Source organism: Dendronephthya gigantea, unplaced genomic scaffold (genome assembly GCF_004324835.1).
Source record: "Dendronephthya gigantea isolate DGI-Jeju-01 unplaced genomic scaffold, DenGig_1.0 000067F, whole genome shotgun sequence".
Classification (NCBI taxonomy): Eukaryota; Metazoa; Cnidaria; class Anthozoa; order Malacalcyonacea; family Nephtheidae; genus Dendronephthya; species Dendronephthya gigantea.
The window spans coordinates 442,885-463,477 of record NW_021163077.1 but is presented as its reverse complement, the minus strand read 5'-3'; the positions used below and the strand labels follow the sequence as shown (position 1 = coordinate 463,477).

At 36.8% G+C, this 20,593-nt stretch overlaps 2 protein-coding genes and 1 long non-coding RNA gene across 4 annotated transcripts; 2 read left to right on the top strand and 1 right to left on the bottom strand.

Annotated features, from left to right (window-relative positions):
• The first annotated feature begins 307 nt into the window (after positions 1 to 307).
• LOC114530926 lies at positions 308 to 9,753 on the top strand. The gene is made up of 3 exons (XR_003687794.1): positions 308 to 392; positions 513 to 625; positions 9,668 to 9,753. It is a non-coding gene; the product is annotated as an uncharacterized LOC114530926 (long non-coding RNA).
• LOC114530925 (histamine H2 receptor-like) lies at positions 3,500 to 5,283 on the top strand. The gene has a single exon (XM_028552547.1). It carries the CDS (start codon positions 4,109 to 4,111, stop codon positions 5,117 to 5,119), a length of 1,011 nt encoding a protein of 336 aa, XP_028408348.1. The 5' UTR covers positions 3,500 to 4,108; the 3' UTR covers positions 5,120 to 5,283.
• Positions 5,635 to 20,498, bottom strand: LOC114530924 (putative N-acetylated-alpha-linked acidic dipeptidase). Of its 2 annotated transcripts, none has more exons than XM_028552546.1 (7): positions 19,954 to 20,498; positions 10,313 to 10,523; positions 9,590 to 9,793; positions 8,557 to 8,848; positions 7,915 to 8,202; positions 6,607 to 6,957; positions 5,635 to 6,355 (listed from the first exon to the last, which is right to left on the bottom strand). In XM_028552546.1, exons 1-7 carry the CDS (start codon positions 20,172 to 20,174, stop codon positions 5,709 to 5,711), a joined length of 2,214 nt encoding a protein of 737 aa, XP_028408347.1. In that variant the 5' UTR covers positions 20,175 to 20,498; the 3' UTR covers positions 5,635 to 5,708. The 2 variants fall into 2 exon arrangements, with proteins under 2 accessions (XP_028408347.1, XP_028408346.1); XM_028552545.1 differs by lacking the exon at positions 19,954 to 20,498 and adding an exon at positions 13,338 to 14,110.
• Positions 20,499 to 20,593: the final 95 nt, after the last annotated feature.

Here is a 20,593-nt window from a genome sequence, read left to right as displayed (position 1 = left end):
AACAGAATCCAACCCTATGCATCTATTCAATCCTTGATTTCATAAGTGTCGTTTAAATACCTGGGTATGGCTGGATATCAGCCCCTTCCCAATATGCATATCGTCCGACGCCACTACCTGAAATAACGCAAATTAGCTAATCAGAAAGATTCTTCATTCCGAAGTACTCCATGCCGTCAAATTCATCCGAAGCCGAAGTGCAAGCGACGCATGGTATGAATTCTGTGTATGGTTTTCTGCGTTTTCTCCGTGAAAAACCGCTGAAACTTAAAACGCAGGCGACGCGTGGGAAATTTAAAAATGGTGGCACAATTTTGGTTAAATTACTTCGTTTATTATATTATTTTTACATATTTTTACTCGACAAATTTAGAAAATCAATTCAGGCAGAGGTAGAATTTATATTAATTTTCATTCGCATGCTTATTTTTATATAAATTGCAGGGAAACCCTTAGTTTTCCTGAGAGTTTAAAGCACAGTTATTAAAGTTGCAAATTACGTCTATTTTCAGTCTTGGTTGTCGAAGATATACTCATCGAGAGTCCAGACACTTTGTGTTTTTATTGATGCAATTACATATGTTCGGTGTTGCTGTAATTATTGAAAGAAAACAAGAAAACTCAGGTAAATGGACTTTGCTTTTGAACCATGCGCAGTCAACCATTAATTGGCTTAACAATTATTATGGGAAATTATCCCATGACTGTGAAATTCTATTTTCTGAGGTTAAAAGGGCCCCCAATGTTTTGAATGTATTAAAGCCATGATTTTAACATATTTCCTTTTATCAAAGTTTCTTGTTAAGGCAAAAATTATCAGAGTAATCTTAATTAATTAATATTCTAAGAGTTGGTATTTTTTAATAATAGGGGGAATAATAATAAGATTAATTGTTGTCCTGACAATATAATATTGTCTTGTTTTCCTCACTTTTGTGTGAAGATGTTGCATTAAAGTTTGGCTTAAAGTTAGTGGTAAAAAACACTATCTAGCATAAGAGAAAGCCATGGAAAAATTCCAGTAAAGCATTTGCCATCCAGGAAATTGGAGCTTCATTATATTAGTACCGCAGGTAGCAAAGCATAGGCAGCGCAAAATAAATGTGTGCGACTACGCCATCAATGTTTATCACCCTATATGGATAATGCTTACTAAATTCAATTTACGAATAATGCTAGTGTCAGCATTATTCATACAGGATGGGATGGTGCATGTCTATCAGTGTATGTATGATCAAAGCTGTCATGCACTAAACTAACCCAGGGTTAATGCAAATTTTACATCTATTTTTTTCATCGCTTGTTCATAAAAGTTGAATATTTTTTCCACGAGTATTTTCTGATTCAATAGAAATCATATTTTGTAGCAGTTTTAAAGCCTTTAAAGTTTTAAAGCAAGCACAGAAGCACGTAAACTAAAACAGTGGATTAAAATTTAACCCAGGGTTAGTAATAACCTAGCTTTGAACAACCGGCCCATGATATGTCACTATAGTATCATCATAGTGGCCTAATAGCAAATGGTTTATTTATTTGAAATGAAAATGCACTAAAACATTGAGAAATTGAATAAAAGCCATCATTACTATGCCAAAGATATAAAAATGGTAATTTCAGTGATATATCCCTTTCACAAACTGATGTTTGGTGCTCTGATATTTATAAAAAAGGGTGGCGTTTGCCAAATTATATATATAATGCATGCGCAAATGTCTTCGGCCAGTCAAATTTTGGTTAGTTAAATCGTAGTTAACTAGTTCTGCCGCGAGCTGACGAGGCAAGGTGTTTGACGGAGCGAAAGTCCTGTTTTACCTGAAGTTAGAACTGAAAGATTTAAACGGTTTTTTTATGAAGAGCGGTCCTTATTGAAATATTTCCCTGATGTGGAAATCGTACGTCAAATCGTACGTTAAATATTGCATTAAGACATTCATTCATATTAGTACCCATTTATTCATTTAACATCTGAAGTAAAAGAGCGGATTAAACCCATTCAGTTTGGAAAAGGAGACATATAGAGATTCTTACAGATTAGTACCTAGTCCTAGGGTTATATTTACGCTCCCGCGGTATCGTCTCGCAGCGGAGAACACCATCACTCCACAAAGTTGTTTGTCGCCTTTGCCAATTTTGCTTTGAAGAATTGGATCTTTATAAAATTTGAAATAATTGAATATAGGTGACATGTACAAGTGGGTGACATCGCGTCCCTACTTCAAACGAATTGACAATACTGAGGGCGAAATTTTCCTAGGAAAAAATGATTAAATTAGAGCTATGTGCACACGGTAGCGTTTTCACATTCGTTTTCACGCCAACTAACGGTCTCAAACACCGTCAATTTACAATAGAGAATGAAGCTAATTTAACATAATTGGCATATTTTTCCTTGGATCGTGTGGACAGGGCGTCTAAGCAATAGAACTGACAAAAACAATTTTGAAAACGCTCGTGTGCACATAGCCTAACACTCACTCCAAGACGCTTTCTTCATTACGCTTCCTCTTAGACTGCGTAGCCCACAGAGCGCCGCCTTAACTTTTCCTGTGTGGGTTAAGTTGTTTATTTACAACAGGCTATTTTTACCACGCATATTAATATCATTACGGAGTTCAACATTGTGCTCAATCCAAAGCTATTCTTCTCTAACTGTTGGGCTTTAAAATAGCCTGCTGTGAACTTTATGAACTTATTCTGCCTTATATATACCACTGATATTCGAAAAGAGGTTGCCTTTTGAGAATGATACACGTCTTAAATCTACTGAATGCCGAATACTGCATGAGAATACAACTTTTAACAGATAGTTTCAGTGTCAAGGATGTCACTTTTTCAAGGGTGTTTTGTTCACGGAACAACTTCTTAAATAAAATTTAAAAATATACGTGTAAATTGAAGGACATGTCGTGTGCAGAAGCCATTCCATTGAAACTTTTTAATACGTTTGAACGTTTATTTTTTTAGCTATATAACCATCCCATATTAGGTCCGATAAAGTCTTAAAATAGGGTCAAAAAAAAGGCAAGGTTTGTTTTGGAAAATGAGGTATTCATAACAATTGCAAAAACATTATTTTTACTTATAAAAATAATAATCAAAGGTGTGATTTAGCGAAAACATAAAAAACTTTTTGTTTGATATGTTTAAGACATCAGCCTGTTTTTTAGATGCATTGAGTACGATTTTCTACCGCAGACAATCTGCATTTTACACTGTTGTATTTAACTGCCGAAATTTATTCACTTTCATTGTGATTGTCTCCAGTTGTCTTGTATAATACATGCAAAATGCTACTGGTTAAGAAAGAACACAGTTGTTGCTCTTTCAGCCCCCCGATGGCTTAAGAATTTTTTATGGTTTTGTGAGCAGCCAGTGTTTTCACATTCTTCGAGGTTTTGTTGACTTCGCAACACAAACATGTAAAAGCAGCTGTGTTTTAAACTTTTGCTTGTTTTGAAAGGAAAGTACATATTTTTATATGCATATATGTACATGTAATACCACATTGTGTTCGTTTGCGGTATTAAAACGTCTACAGACAAGTGCTGGTAACACATCGGATTTATCGGTTTCGTTGACTGGACTGACATCGTCATCGACGCGCTCTAGCCAAGAGTTGTCTCGATAAAGGGATTAGCTGGCTGTAGTTTCATTTGTTGGGTATTTTGGCGGTCCCTATCTTTGAATAGTACAAAAGACCACTTATCCTGTTGCAATGATTTGGGAAGATTCCGTAGCGGAGCGGTTAGGTTAAAATTAATGATGAATTGTGCCTAGATTCAGTGTGCTTCGCCTGTCGCTGTCTGTGGCAATTAAAGTGAACCCGTCTATTTGTCTGGTGAAGTGTACTCGGCTTCATACGTGTTTTCAGGGGATTCAAACGGCTTCGTTAACGGTTTGAATTAGTCATCTTCGGACTGGTAAATCATTCTAGCTGTCCTATTGTACTGAGAAATTTGGGTTTTTTTTCACTATTTGCAAAAATAGAATATTTGGCTTTTCGTTTGTGAGCCATTATTAACTTAGCCGTTATTAAGTTCAAGCTACGTGGTCGTAAGCAAGGAATCTGACATCGACGTCGATACAAACTGAAGAATACCAAACACTGATGAATCACTCTGGGAGTTTAAACGGAACTGCAAGTCCGACAAAAATGAGTACAAATGCGCCTACGCCAGACAGTAACCGTGAGTTAATCTTTCAGATTTTGCTCTACATAATCGACGTAGCAATTATCATTGGAAATTTGTTTGTGATTTGGCTGGTGGTGAGAAAGAAATCCTTACATACCGTGACAAACATGCTGCTGGTCTCGTTGGCCATCTCTGATCTCATGGTCGGCCTCGCGGTTATACCGTCGTTTGTCGCTTGCTTCCATGTTAAATGCGATTTTGTACTGGCTAAAATGGTCTACGATTACTTTTTATTTGTGTCCGTGGCGAACTTGTGTGCCATAACAATCGATCGATACACAGCAGTCATGCACCCTCTGCGGTACCCGAACAAGATGACTCCGTTGGCTGTTATGAGAATAATAGCCATGTCTTGGATTATACCGGCAATCTTGTCAATACTACCAGTTTCGTGGACCTATTCAAATACTTCGAAAGATAATCAAGAAGTAGCGAACAAAGTTTTCTACACGGTACAAGTATTGTTCTTCGTCTTCACTCCGTGTTGTCTGATGTTGTGGGCCTACTTCAAGATTTTCAAAGAAGCAATAAAACAAGCACGGAGAATACACTCTGAGACAGGCTATGGCTCGGAGTCTGTTAACGGTGGACGAACCCTGTCCCCTAGCGAAGCAAGGAATGCGATTAAAGTGTTCGGGACAGTCGTTGCATTCTTTGTGTTTTGTTGGTCTATATCAGCTTACAGAACGTTTGTGATCTATTTCAACCTTTCCCAGGTGAATCCGGACGTGACTCTGGCATCGCGAGTGTTGCTAGTGCTAAATAGTGCAGTTAATCCTGTGTTTTATAGTCTATGGAAAAAAGATGTTAGGCGAGAGGTTGAGAGGCTGTTCATGGGACGGAGACGAAATAGGATAAACCCGGCTCCTAGTGCTAGTAACCCGTCATTTATTATAACGCAACAAGCTGCCACACTGGGGAACTGATATTCACGAAAAACCTGACTTATAGGCTTGGTCTACACTGTCAAAATTCCTGTGTTCACAGTTGAAAATGTGCGTTTGTAAATCACAAATTCTAAATGTTTTGCAGTGAGAATCACGTGTTAACCATTGTTTTAGTTCCCTTCAATATTTCTACCAAATCGTTTGAAACTTAGGATTTGCCGTTTGGATCCTACCGTGATCGCAGAAAATTTGACAGCCGGGCCTTAAAGATGCAACTACTTCAAAGCATTATATAAATACGCTAGCAATCTGTGAACTAAGATTAGTAATGGCGATACATGTGTATTCCTACTTATAACAATCTATTTTATAATAAAAAATAAATGAACTATTATGACTCATAATTTTCACTGATCAATATCTTTGTGCGTGTTATACATTGTGAAATGTCGTCGTCAGTAAAATTACAAAAGTAAGGTATAGTACAAATAACTATATTTCTAGTCCTGTACACACAAGTGATTTGCTTGAAATTTTTGCTTATATACACGCATATATATATATATAAACGAACTACGGATTCGAGATTTCACGCTACTAATTTTTAAGGCATTGTTCCAAGACGTTTTTAGAGTTTGACATTATCTTGCGGCATTTCGAGTGAGCGCCTTGCTTGTATGATTGCATGTTCGGTTAGCGATATTTGCTCCTTAACAATTTCCCATCTTCCAGACGTTCGCGCTGCAATGACCGCATCAGATATACCAGTCAGAGTGATTTTAGGGTAAATCCAGTTTTGCGAGATGCCAAGAACGAGATTCCTCATTTCGCTCGGTCTACTTGGGATTTTCTTGGGTGAGATGAAGATCTTGTTAAAAGCTATCATGCGGCGGTTTATTTGTCGAACTCTTTCGCTATTTGATTTGGAGTCATTCTTCATCTGTTCAAATTTCTTTCCCGCTCTTTGTAAGGCCTTTACTTCTTCAAAGAGTTTACTCAGGGTGATATTATGCTGCTTTAGTTGTTTCTCGTAATGATCTTTGGTTCTGTTCGCTATTGCATGTAATGAACTGGTGAATGAGTTGATGTTGAAAGGAATAATTGGGGAGTTCGAGAGTTCGTATACTATCCTCGCTGTAAGTTTCGTTTGAGCAAGGTGAAACTTGAATTGGGGATCAAACATGGATATCAGGTGATAGGTATCGTACACTGTATGATAGGCACGGGGTAACTTGAAGGGAACACTTCCGTATTGGAGGTCAATACTTGGCACACCTGCAAATTACAAAGATATAGAGATGAGAGCGCTATATTAGGTTAAAAACTTTTAAAGTTATAGACGTATGGGGAGGGGGTGATGGCAGACGAATTATTGCTCGAACCCCCCCCCCAGCCTTCCCCCCATGCGTGCCTATGAGTGGTTATAGCGGAGAGATCAACATGTAAAGAAGCACCATTTCGTAAAAAATGGTTGACAAAGGGACGATTTTTAATCTGTACAAATATTAGTGGACCTTTTCCTTTACCTGCCATTTCGTAAAAAGGAATATAATCAGATCCAAGGCTGACGGTATTATACTGAGGTCTATCATTCCCTTTGTCTGGTCTCCCTTTCTTCCATATTGAATATATAGTTTCTTTAGGCCCGTGAGGATCTAAAACTTTTTGAGACTGGGTGTACACTAGATCTCTCGTAAGAGGATTACCGGTGGCTCTCAGACTGCCATTTCCATGAACCATCATGTCAATATTGATATAAGCCACAGCTCTTTCTTGGAGAATTTTCTTGTTATCTTGGACATATTCTGTCGAGCCGATGATCCCCATTTCCTCCGCTGCCCAGCTACATAACTTTATAGTTCGTTTTGGTTTCCAACCTAGGTACACATAATATGTTCTTTATTTCTTTAATGCCAGGAGAAACCAGTGAACTCTATACAACTGGAACGATAACTCCTAAGAAACACCACTATTCAGCTTGAAGCCAAAATAGTTTTTCTGAGTTTTGAAAGGAAATACTTCGCTAGACGTTGGGCTGTGTGTCAAATTAAAGCTATAAAAAAGTTATATTTGGTGTAGAAATTTCAAGACCTAAACTACAAAGGAAATATATAAAAAAACAAAAACAATTACCAACCGGCAAAAAAACGGGAAATTTTGAAATATTTTTTAGATATTTCCCTTTAAGCTAAAGTCTCGAAATTTCTACACGAAAATAGCTTTTTATTAGCTTTAATTTCATATACGGCTCAACATTTGGCGTGAAGTATTTTAGCTCAAAACTCAGAAAAAGTAAAAAGCACTGGCCTAACTGGCCTCAATTCCTCCCCCCCAGAGTTATCGTTCCAGTTTGTTTACAGCTTAATGGGAGAAACAGACAAAATTTCATTGTACTTTGTGCATTAATATTCCGGTCAATTCCCATGCATGTTTATTACTTCATGTTAACATCTTTGAAGTTTGCCAACTTACCTTACCATAATTATTACAAAACCATGTCTGTATGTTTACTTTGATAACTAAAAGCGTGTTCATGCATGTGCGATTTGTTGGGCAGATATTTAGTTTTTGCTAAATGTTAGTGTGGAATATTATATTTATCAGTAGTTGATAAAGTCGTCTTCTGACTCACATTTTTAATTGAAACAAAGTTAATATTAGCTCCGCCAGTAGAGTCAACAGGACAAGCAGAAAATGTTTAATTGCGTTTAGAAACGTTTGGTTTCCTAATGCTTTAGTAATGCTTTAAAACGTGATGTGTTGCATGTGCATCGGCTTAACTGGCCAAACAGAAGCTTTGTGTAAACATGGATTTGTGAGGTCGAGTCTCGTACCTGTTTTCAAAAGCTCACCGATAGCACGTGACAGCTCCATCATACCAGATGTACCACTCACAGCGTCTATTGCGCCGAATGTGATGGCGTCTCTATGGTTACCAACCAGTACCCAGGAATCTGGCTCCTCGCTGCCGTAAACTGTACCAATCACATCGTAAATCTTTGTTGTTTTTGCTTTGGAGTTGACAGTCAGTTGTAACTTCGAGTTGTTGATCAGGGTTGGTCCTGTGCGATAATTTTCCTTGCTGTTTAAGTGTATTTTCCACTTCTCTGGTATCGGATGTCCTAAATGCAACATCATAGCAAAGTGTTTTTGCAGTGAAACTTCGCAAAATATTGTTATCTATAGGTAAGCAGAGTTATCTGCCATTTTTCCCATCCATTTGTACCTAGGGCCGATTGTTCGGTAGGTGGATCACGCTATCCGCTGGATAGTGAATTTTTTTGCAACCTTTCAAAAAAAGGCAATTTTGCGAAGCTCTGAAAAACAACACTGTCTGTTAGATATCACTTCCCACCTTCGGAACAACTGAAAGAAATTATCGCGCTGAAGACTACCAAAACACCGATCATTATCAACTGGACTATTAATGGAGTCAAGCATAACTGTCAGTGTTTACACAAATTTTGGTTATTTACCTCCCAATTGTTTCAATAATTTCAACGCAATGTCGTACTCGACACGTTGTACTGGCAGTTTTGCAGGCCAGTCGTAATCTGTCAGTCTGTAAACTCCATCGCTTGAGGGAAGGTACGGTGTCAAAGGGTCGCCAATCTCCCAATTTTCCAACAAACCAAATGCCATCGGCTGTTCTTCGGGTAATCGAATTCCATTTGGATAGACGGGCATGTTGCCTGTAGTTTGATCCATTTTTTCTTTTTTGTCGAAAAATAGGACTCCGGATGCATTGCACTTGTAAGCGTTTTGGATCTAACGTCAAAAATAATACAATTTATTGTTATATCACGATATAACGAATGTTTTGTTATATGGACTGTGCATGGTGTTGTATGAAAACTACTTTTATCACAATTATTATAATATACGATGCCCCTACATCAAGGATACAGTGATAGGGGTGAAATAACAAAAAAGACAGGAAAATTGACCAGGGTGCACCGTCGCAGCATCCTGTAACAACTTCGCATGAAATGTGATATAATAACTGCCTAAAATAGGCAAAAACACTACATAACGTTTAGATGTTTGGCACCAGTCACTCTTTCCTCTGACGAAGGCCCTTTAAAACGCCCTTTATGCATGTCTATTTTAGGCAGTTGTTACACCCCATTTGCTGGGAAAATAATCAGCAAAGAAGCAATTTTTTGAAGTCAAGCCTCACACAATACTAATACATTTCGCGGAAAGAAGCAAAGCAGAAACATAATAAAAAGTGGTTGGGTTAATTTGGGCCTTCAATACTGAGCCTTCAAGTGCCTATTCGATGGTAAATATAATTATACGGGTTCAGTTATATGGTTTAAAATGTTTTAATGTTTTTATTCCTTCTGCAGCTCATCATTCGATGAGTGCGTTATTTGCTCCTTCGAGGCTCGTTCACGCAAATTGTACCTCCCATGGGCAGAAAGCTATCTCTAACGTAGTTATCAAAACGGTGTATTACGAAAGAACCAGTCAATGCACTGCCTAATTTGTTGTTTATCATCTAACCTGTTCTATCATTCTTTGAAAATCCTGCTGAATGAGAACAACTGATCCGTTACATGAACTGACATTCAATTTCTTTAGATCTTCAAAATCTCTCTCCTTGGCGTCATTGAGGTAAAGCAAACCACCTTCAGCTGTGCCTGATGGGGAGTAGAAGAAAAAGCGAGGTATTGTCCATGTTTTGTTACTGCTTGGATCTGACTTGCCCTAGAAAAAAAGTACAAAAAATATTATTATTAAAAATTGCGCCTTATAACTGCACCTAAGAAAAAGTATACAATTCAAACCGGAACCGCCGGTAGCAACCTGAATCTTTCACCGTTACGCCTGGTAGTCATAAGATGTCTAGGTGGTTGATTTATTAGAATATTGCTACGAGTTTGCAGTCAACAATGTCCGATTTAAATACATAAAATCTCACATCGGTGAAACTTGCAAAGCCATGACAGTTACTACCAGGGTTACCACAAAACGGAAACTATTAAAAAGCAATCGTTGGTTGTAAGTGCTTGTTGGTTCAAAATATTTCGTATATTAGTCTGGCATTGAAATATTCACAAACTCCTGTGAATTCTATCACTTGTAAAACCGGACTCCGTGATTGTTTCGTCTGCAGGCTTGTGTTTTAAAAATTCCATGTATAACCACATAAAGAACGTATCAATTCGTTAGATTCCGCTGAAAGTATTAGATGCTGATGATTAGTTAATGACGCATTCAACCTACCACAGCGGCAAATGTATGTTTCATAATGACGCTCCCATTGCGGTCTTTGATCTCTATATAATCTGGACTGTCATCATCAACTTGAGGTAATAGCACGTCATATTCTATTGTATCCACATGAAAACCATAGTTTTTCCATCTTCTACTTATCTCATCCGCTAGTCTCTTGGAGCGATTCGATCCTGCCATATGAGGTTCAAGTGAAAAATATCTAGAACGAAAAATAGTGTTCAATACTATACTTTCACTGATTACCTTGTTAATTAAATAAGTTCATAATATTATGCTGATGTCTCATGACATTCATATTTACTGTAACTCGATAGAACAATTAATTCGTGGAAATTTAATTAGTTAGTTTTCAGCAAGCTGATAAATACAGGATAAAACAAATGTTTATGACAAAGTAAAGTCCTGCTGGAAGCCTTCAATGAATTATCAATGACTGCGGTAATGAAATAGAAGGAGAGATGAATGCATAAAATTATGAACATATGATATATCACACTGAGCGAAATAAATTAATCTAATGGACATTCCCTTTTTATATACAAAATTTAAAACTTAAAAAATTCATCAGTACAGCTGGGAAAAGCATTCCAAAGTTTATAAAATTGGAAAGTTTGTTTGAGAAACATTGAACAAACAAGTTACTACAACGATCTATGGTGGTACTTTGAAAGTCAAATCTAACTTTAACAAAAAGCTCGAACTACGTTAGTCCAATTTTGCCAAAGATCTTCTCATTGTGCAGACTCGTTGTCAGAGGGAACTTTTTAAAGAATTGATTTTGTGAAAATTCGAACCCTAGATTCTTCGTCTACGATCTTCTAAATAACTAAGTTTGCTGTTCTGGACCCACTGATCTATAATAATTCCTAATCTAATGAATCAGTATTCTAATATTTGTCTGAAAAGTTTTCCTCCTGGTATTCTTCGAACTTGAATTATACATAAAACATTTCCATGCAACTGACGATATGCAGCATGATTGCGGGCCTGGCTGCAAAAAAGGGTTGATTGCCCCCTCCCATAGTTGCTTGGCTTTGATGAATGTTTGTGACATATTCATCAGTTCACCGCTTCATACAAGAATCAGGCAACAAGCTGTTGATTTACTTAAAAATCACTTAGCTTGACAAGTTGGAGTGCATAGCTAACTGTGGCTATGAATGGTCCATCAAGTTGAGGTATCAGACTTCAATACAATTGCACACCGCCTACCGATCTATAAGCCCATTGCTTTGATAGCACAATTAAAAAATGAAATATGGATATAATTCATCAAACGAGCAAGTAAAAAAAAAGTAAACTCCATTTCAGAAATGCGATAAGGTTTCACTCGGGACCGGATCGGGCAGGACAGCTTCCTTTGAGATCTTATCTTTGGTTGAAGACTTGCAGACAAGGGAAGTCCTTTGCCGATTCTGTCCTGAGGGTATTAATAATCATTTTTGAGTGGAAACCAGCTTTTAAGTAGGTACGTACTGACAACAGAACGATGTTATTAGTTAATCACCGGCGGTTATCGGATTGTATTAATCAACCATAATGGGAAGATGGCTCTCTTAGTGATTAATTGGCGCCATCTTGCCACGTGAAACTGCAAAAACAATGGAATTTGCTCGAGGTTAAATTGCGGCGGGTAAAATAAAAACAATTACGTATTATACTTTTCTATTGGTTGTAGCCACCTGAAAAATCCCAAACCACTGAAGGACATTCAGTTTAGGGATAAGGGCAATGTGGTGCAAATTTTCGACAATTTTTTTTTGTTTCCATATCGGGAAGTGCTTACCCCACCTCACCGAACTTCCCGCTGCTGATCGGAGCTATACGTGTAGCAATGTTTTATGTCGCTAGACTAACATAGCCGTGGCTCCATAATATCACATGAGCGTTGGGTTTCTACTTTGAATAGAGAATAGACATTCGATTGATTAATTGGTGATATCTGATATATGTGTTTGACATATCTTGATTTATTGAGCTCCCTACAACCCAGAAAATCTAAATTTAGTGTGCATCGGCAACATGCTGTTCTATTGATATAACGCTTTCTGAAAATGTACATCTATTACAAATATTTGCTGTTTACTCCAGCAACTATAGCGAAGTATACTGCGAGCTATCAGATCAACTATACCGAAGTATACTATGAGCTGTGGAAATAATCACATGGTGGTATTATTTTCATGGTATTGTTGACACAGTCGTATAAGAAATTCAATTGAGGCATTTAGCCACTAATGACGAGTTTAGCGAATAATACACAGCAGTTTAGAAATACGCAATACAAAATACCAGCTCAGGTCGTTAGAGACCTATAAAGCATGGCGTTTTCATTTCCAACGGTGAAGGCTGGCTTGCAGCCAGGGTCGCCTTAACAGCATGGATGATCTATGCACGAGAAAAACCATTTAAAACATCTTTTTAGGAGTTCTGGGGAAGGAAAGCGAGTGATGAAAGAGCCTATAAAATCCTGCAATTGCGGGCGTATATGTATTTGAACCTGGAAATTCGCGGGTTATACATATATATAATGTACAATAAATATTTCGAATTAGTGTTGTGTAGTTTTAATCGGATCATGAAATTGATCTTACTGGTTTCTGAAAGCAAGATTATCCTCAGGACTGGTAGTGGCAGGAAAATTCTAGCTAAGATTTTCTTTCCGATCCGATCCTGAGATCCTGTGTATATTAAGAAAAGATCTGACCACAATATGGCTGAATTCGACCTCATTTGGGATTGTAGTAATTTTGGCGCGTATCTGTTATATACTATAAGCCTACGAGCATCTTGTGCATCTTTCATGCTTTCTGCCGTTTTATATCGGAGATCCTTATAAAAATGCAAACAATCTTGAGTATGTTAAAATGTCATGTCTTCAAAGTCGAACTGTTTTACTGACTTCTTCCTTAGGGAGAATTGTTTACCAGTTATATCTACTCCAGCTGTACTTATATAACTGATAAGCTTTTAGAAAGAAACTGATAGTACTGAAATTCGTGCAATGCGTTACCTTAAAGTTCTTCTGATTTCCTCCTTATCTAGAGCGTTAAGCAAACTTTGCAACTTCATACGCAGATCCACGGTGTTATATTGCTGGTTAACCTTGTCATTTTCACAGACACGAGATCTGGTGAAGAAGCCAATTAACAAGCCAATTGCAAAAACAGTAAGAAATGCACTGATCATCAAACAACGCGGACTTCTTGATGGAATGCAGATATTAGGGCATTTCGTAGTTTTACGATCAAACTTCGCTTCCTTAACCTCTACGGTTAAACGGACTTCATCATTCGCCATTTCGCGAAAAAACACCCTTAGAATTTCAGTGACCTTGTCTACCGCAGTTGGATATCAATACCTAATTTATACTGATCACCTTCAGCATATAAATGTTTCTGCTCTTCAGTAGACAAGACGTATTGTCATGAATCTTCAATCTTGTGATGTCCTGTGATGGACACCTGTTGTACTCGCTCCCTGTAGGATAAAATTGATTTCGTCTCGACTTAATGTGCTAATCAACACTAGGATTTCATTTTTTTCTGCCGTTTTAGTTTACATTCTTGCCGGCGTAAGACGATGGGTTTTTTTCGATATACGCTATACTCCGAGTATATTTTGATGTAAGATATACTAGACGCTATTATACTTGTGTTCTTCTTCAATGGCTTTTCCGTTTCATATGTCGTTGCTCTTGGGTGGTTTTCGACCACGTCTCGTCTTTTAATGACTATGTTATGTCTTTCTCTGTTATGGTATTTTAATGAGAACTTTGTGTCCTTTGATGACGGGCACCTTATACTGTGATGATGGAGTTTACAATTTAAAAATTCATTTTATCTTCATTCATATCTCGAAACTTAGTTCAAGTGTCTTTCTCTAGTGATTGTGCTTTTTAGGCAGTGCGAGCGTCCACGCACTTGATATCTCAATATTTAGGGAAATTTGGTTGAGGGTCGTAGCTACAACCTTTAACTTAACCCGCTGAAATAAAGTATACGAGATTTCTTTTGATATATAAGTATTCTTTCGCTCAGATATGACAGTTTTCAATCATGAAACATTGCTCTTGTTCACGCGTGTACGATTTTTTTTAAATTACAAGAGTATATACAAGTGAAGAGCCAAAAAATATTTCCAGGAATGACGATGTTTTTTACTTTCGATATTTCTTGAAATGCCTATATGTCTATATATACGATTCTTGCACAATTCTCTCTAAATAAATCCGGTTAAAATTGATATGAAAATACCTAAACCATCGTCACCACAGTAATTTCCGAGCCTTCGGCAATTATATCGTCATTGTTATTGTCTTCGTTTGCTACTATTTTTAATGAGTTATTGCTCGCAAGGGTTCTCTAAAGTGATTGCAACTTCAATGTGTTAATAATAGTTTCTGCTTTGATTCAGCAGCTGAGATTATTCGTTGATATATTGCCAGACTATTTACTTTTCTCTCCGGCCTAAAATAGCTTTCATTGCAAGAAACCTCAGAAGGAACTCAGTTGGGACTGTTCTTCGACGGCGCTTGCCCTTGCTTTGAAATCTTTTTATCTTCACGGCACCTGTTGGGATCTACTTTTACATGGGACGAACTCAATCTCTTGTGGAAAATTATCACCTATATAGAAATAACTTTAACTCTCGAAGAACTTGCCTTTTGACGTATTCCGTCTTTACTCCACGTTCTCGGGTTAATCAGCTTTTCACACTGGCTATTTAATCGTTAAGTCGTTGAAAGGTCTTAATAAAAATTCCACCTCACGTGACTTTTTTCTCGTGTGAAAAGTTCGATAATGTATAATTCGTTATTATGCTTGTTAAAATCTCCCAAATTAAGCGTTTCCCTCTGTCACTCGCTTGAGCATTCTCCCAATGGATAAAATGTAGCTGTATCTGTCTTGATTCGATGACCCCTTTCACAATATATTAACAATTGGATGTCTCAATCAACAGTTATAATCCGAGTTGTCAATTTTAGTTTTTTTTATATTCTGTACGTAATGAACTAAATGATAAAAAATTCTCCGTTAATTCTTTACCGACCACACTCTACACAGGCTGTACCCCGTTTATATATCAGCCAAGTATTTATGAATGCATTGATTCATATCTCTATGTAATAATTAATTGCAACGGTACATAACTCGCATTTATATCAACTAATGACATAAATTGGGATCTTGGGAAATTGTGCAATAATCTCTGCAGCTGGCATTTCTCTACGTTTATAATCGCGAAGCAATCTGATTGGTTTTGCGTGAATTTCTAATACATGTATTCTTATTCGGGTACCGAATTAATGAATAGTGCTATAAGTAGCGAACAAATCTTCATTTCGCAATAAGGTATTTCGGCTTTACGGCTTTAATACGCAAATGTAAATGAGCGCTACGAGATTTGCATTAAGAAGCTGCGTTTTCTCCACATGTTCTTAACTACTTAACATACCTCCAACTGACACATACCTGCATATTCATTGTCGTTGCTAAATATAATTTGCAGTTATTGTGGTTGAGGGCTTAAATGTTTAGACAATATTTTATACGTTATATAGAGACTTCAACGGCGCAGTTGGTGGGTTTTTTTTTACTGCAAGCTTTACTCCTATGCATGCATACAGGGGTTTCAAGTCATTCAACACCCCTGTCAGAAGTCGTGGGTTTTTCTGTTGCAGCCACTCTTTCATTGAGGAGGTTGAGCGGATGTTTTCACTGATTCAGTAAAAAAACCCTGGATAATTTAGGAATACACAAATAACAAATCATGTGTGGGACGAAAATGCAATCCAACTATACATAATAGGCATGCATTATAGCCGATCATCGTGCGCGCGCGGTTTGCTATATAATCAGTTATTTTTACAGGCCAACTTTTTTTGACCCCATGCATAAAATTCAATCTGTATGAATTTTTTAGCTTTTTGGCACGGGATCGGCCGCAAAGCTATATAGCTACATCGGCTGCTGGTTTTTGTCAAATCAAAAATTTTCCAAACTTACTGTAGCTATATATATACCATTATAAACTGACTAAAAAATCTTAATGCTCAATTGACAAATATTTATGCAAGTCAGATAAACACACGTATTTCTGGATTTAGAATATCTCTATAGCTGTATTGTATTCTATATATAGTAGGGAAAAACTATAGACGATTTTTAAGATAGCGCGGAATTGCAAGTTCCAGGTCTAAAACTATTATTCACTTCATAAACACAAAATATATACTTGTATACATATCGTGCGATTTTTGCAGCTGCACATTTTCCCGGATATTAAGAAGCTCGCATCCCACTGAGAAAAAGATTTTAAACAACACCCGTTACACGATTTTGCGGTCGGAAAACTTGTGGTGAAGGAAATCAATTTATAAATCCGATATTCCTGCCGAGAATCCCATTTGAAGCCGCAACGAAAATTAAGGAAGTATTAAAATGGCTCTTGGTCTTGAACCTCGTGAACTGTGCCCTCCCATAAGATATCAACCGGAATTATCCAAGAGACGGATTTATTACAAAGTATGCATACACATGCATGCAGCTATATTAGATGCATTTAGGGGGTTTTGGCTCGTGTCCGTAAAGGTTTTATCAAGTTATAATATCTTATGAGTTTCCATGCATGCATTAAAAATAATCCGTATATGTGATATAACAATAATTAAAACATGATAATGAGATGAAACATTGCATGTGAGATAATGAAATTGCGATTCTCTCTTACGATGACGCACACGATCAATTATCTTCAAGTACCTTATCAAGTGTGAACAAATAGAAATATATGTTTATTTTGGCACTTTCACTCTGATGCGCTTACTACAGCGAATTTTTACAGTAGATTAATATATAGCTATAGAATAGATTATACAAGCATAAAAATAGCCTTTAGCAAATTTCCTGAGGGTATAGTATAATTTAAAATTATTCAAATTTCACTTAGAACCATATATGAGTGGAGTGCTGGATATACCGAAGTATAGAGCTAATAAGACGAGAATAAAATACAAATACTTCACATGATTTTATTCAAAACAAATTTGTTTCGTATAACAAAACTTGAGTGAATAAAATCGTATGAAGTAAACCACGTTTATTGTATTTTATTCTCGTCTATACAGTTTTTAAAGTTCTTGTAGACTGACTTGTATGGGTTATATTACTTATATACCTTCAGCCTATATAAGTTACATAACGGTAACAGTTTTATCTAATGATTGCTTGTTTTACGTTAAACTAGTATATTGCTGTACTCTCGATTTTTTTCCATAGTTCTATATATATACTGCGGAGATATCGAGCTCTCTACTCATGATTCTAAGCAAAGAAATATCTTGGTAATCGTTTAAGACTCTCTCTCTATATATATAGTATGCTTCGGCTTATTTGACGCACAAACACGTACAGCATGGCTATACATACGAATTACAAGGCTTAATGCTATTTGGTATTTACTTGGCTAAATTTGGCCTTAATCTTTTAGACAATTGCTAGATCCTCTATTTGCAAAAGCTAAGTTTAGTGGAGTCAGGATGATTCAATCCTAATGTTTTGATTAAACAAATCGGGTTTTTTTATGATGGAGACATATATGTATATATATAGTTACAGATTATAAATTCAATATTGAAGAATTTCCCCTAAAGTATAAATTCGTTTGTCCAGTGCATAATATGCAGCATACAATCTCGTTAGCCAGGTACCTGTCAATACATTTTGTGGATAAAATGGAATAAAACAAGTGTGGTCTGCGGTCCTACATCACAGGGGGGTTAACACCAGATTAGTACATTAACGTTTTAACAGTTCCGACAACTCGCTATGTCACGCCATCGTATTAAGTAATGTACACGAAGAATTCTTTCTGGCGACACAGGAAATGTGTTTAACTTAAGGATGTGCAATGTTTTAGGTGAAAAATTTGATAGGTATCCAAATTGATAGTTTTCCAAGTTTTTCAAAATAGCCGCAAATAACCGGCACCCGATTAAGGTCAGTTCATATTTTCGAAGAATACCAAACGGAAATCTTTAAGGCAAATGCAATATATACAATGCTACATGATTTATTATAGGAATAATACTTCGTTTCCGTGAGGATGGTTCTGAAATACAAATATTCCAGTCAAGTAAACAACTCCGTGCAAGTTAATTCTAATCCAAATATTTTAAGAAACAACAATACAAATCCTAAAAAACAGTTTCAAAATTTGAAAGAAGAAATGAAAGTATAAGGAGAGGGAAACAACCTATTAGTAAAGCCTGGTTTCCATTTTGTCGTAATAGGCGTAATCAAGTTATTTCTGCTGATAAGAAATAGTCCGGTTGTAATTTTTTTATTTCCTGTAATGTAGTTATTCAAATCAGTCATATTCTTGACTGCACACGCGTATAGAAATATTCTATCACATCAACTCCATTGACGTGTTCACGATAATTGTTTAGAACGTGTAAAAATTACATCATATGAACAGTTTGGCTGTTAAATTACCTTCAGTCATCTCGAATGCTTCAAAGTTTTATATACAACCAAACGTCCTTACAAGAGGAACACAAAGAACGTGTATATTTTAGTTAGGCCTAACTAACTAACTGCGGTATGATTAACAACCACATTGCCAAACTTAAAACTAAATTGTAATAACTGCATTGAAGCTTTATTGCTTATTAACACGTTAGAAAATTTCCACAAACAGATTTTGATATTCAATATGCACACAATGGTCATATACGCCGAAGAATGGTAAAACGCCGAGGTAATTAGGTCACTTGAAAACACACTTGCAGGAGTTGAAACAGTGAACCGCAAGTGCCAAAAGGCAAAATTTAAACATCAAGCTGCGGTTCGCAGTTCAGCGACATAAGTCGATCGCAACTTCCACGTTTTGATAGATACCGTTATTAGTAGACCTGTTATTCATAAAATTTTTGCCGTTCTTCTATTGATAAGGCTAAGAGTGATATCACAGGCGATAACAAATGCTGGGCAAGATTCGAACATCGAACGTTCCATTGTCGAATACATCAAAAACAATAGATAATTAGACATTTCAGCTCATTATTCATTGTTTTTAATGTACCGAAGCACATGCATCAACCGTGTCAAGTCGACGATTGAGATAAAGCTAGGTTTCATTGTGTACCAATTCAGTTTTTGGAAGCAATTAATTGAATTAACCACTACAGACTATATTGTCTGGCAAAAGTTAAAGCAGTTGGCTTTTCAAAAGAATGAGAGGTGTCGATATATATACGCCCTTGCAGTGATTACCAATCTCCGTTGGATTGATAGCTTTACATTTGAAGCACATAATCGCACATAACTGCCCGATAAGCTTCATATTGGCTTGCTATATTTGACAGCAATTGCAAAAATTCCATCTCATTCTTGGTTCGAGATTTCGAGGAGTTTGATAAGAAAGATATTCAACGAATGACTGAAAGTTCTCGAATAGGAAGAGAGAGTACAAAGTGGTGTTAATTAACATGCAAACATTTGATGAATTTTTGTAACTAACCTCTTCTATACAAGAGCAAACGCACATAGTAAACGCACGTAGTTAACGCACAAAAAAATTATCAGCGATAGTTTGGCAGTATAATTTATTACATAGTTTCTTACCTCGTGGTATTCTTCATCTGCTTCGCACTCAATATTTCCAATAAATCCTCGACATTGTGACGTCTAGGCTCATCATGTTCACTTTTATCTTCTTTCTTGGTTGCAAAGTAGCCAGCCACCAAACCGATGGAGAAACTTATCACAATCGTCACGATCAGTAGAATCAGGACAAAACCAAGTTTGTAAGTTTTCTTTGGCTTTTCCATTGCGAAGACGGCCATGCTTTAATCAACACTTCTTAATTGTTAGTGATATATCAACGTGGGTCGTATCCGTCTTTTGATGACTGCAAACTGTTCTGAGTTTGGTAACTGAACACTGTGGGCTTCAGGAGTAATCTTTGAACTGCTGTTGCTGTCAACTTTGAAGTCAGTTCCGCAGGCAACGTTTGGATCGAATCTATTAATATTATAAGCACCAGAGGTCGACTGTCAGCTATGTATCGTCCGGCTGGGCTATGTGCGTTTTGCCTGTCTCGTTATGTCTGGTACTCTCTTTTGAATACTGGTTTTCAAATATTTGAAAGAATCACAGCCCACTCTGACTTGATAGCGTTATCACACTAGTATTTATATGATCGCCATCATTATCACTCATCGTTACTGAGCTCAGCAGGATAAAAAAATGTCAACATCAAATA

Coding starts and splice junctions, on each gene's coding strand:
- LOC114530925 (XM_028552547.1), top strand. CDS start 4,109: ATGAATCACTCTGGGAGTTTAAACGGAACTGCAAGTCCGACAAAAATG.
- LOC114530924 (XM_028552545.1), bottom strand. CDS start 13,624: ATGGCGAATGATGAAGTCCGTTTAACCGTAGAGGTTAAGGAAGCGAAG. Junction 10,524..13,337: donor GAAATCAGAAGAACTTTAAG/GTAACGCATTGC, acceptor TTTTCGTTCTAG/ATATTTTTCACTTGAACCTC. Junction 8,849..9,589: donor TTCAAAGAATGATAGAACAG/GTTAGATGATAA, acceptor TTTTGACGTTAG/ATCCAAAACGCTTACAAGTG.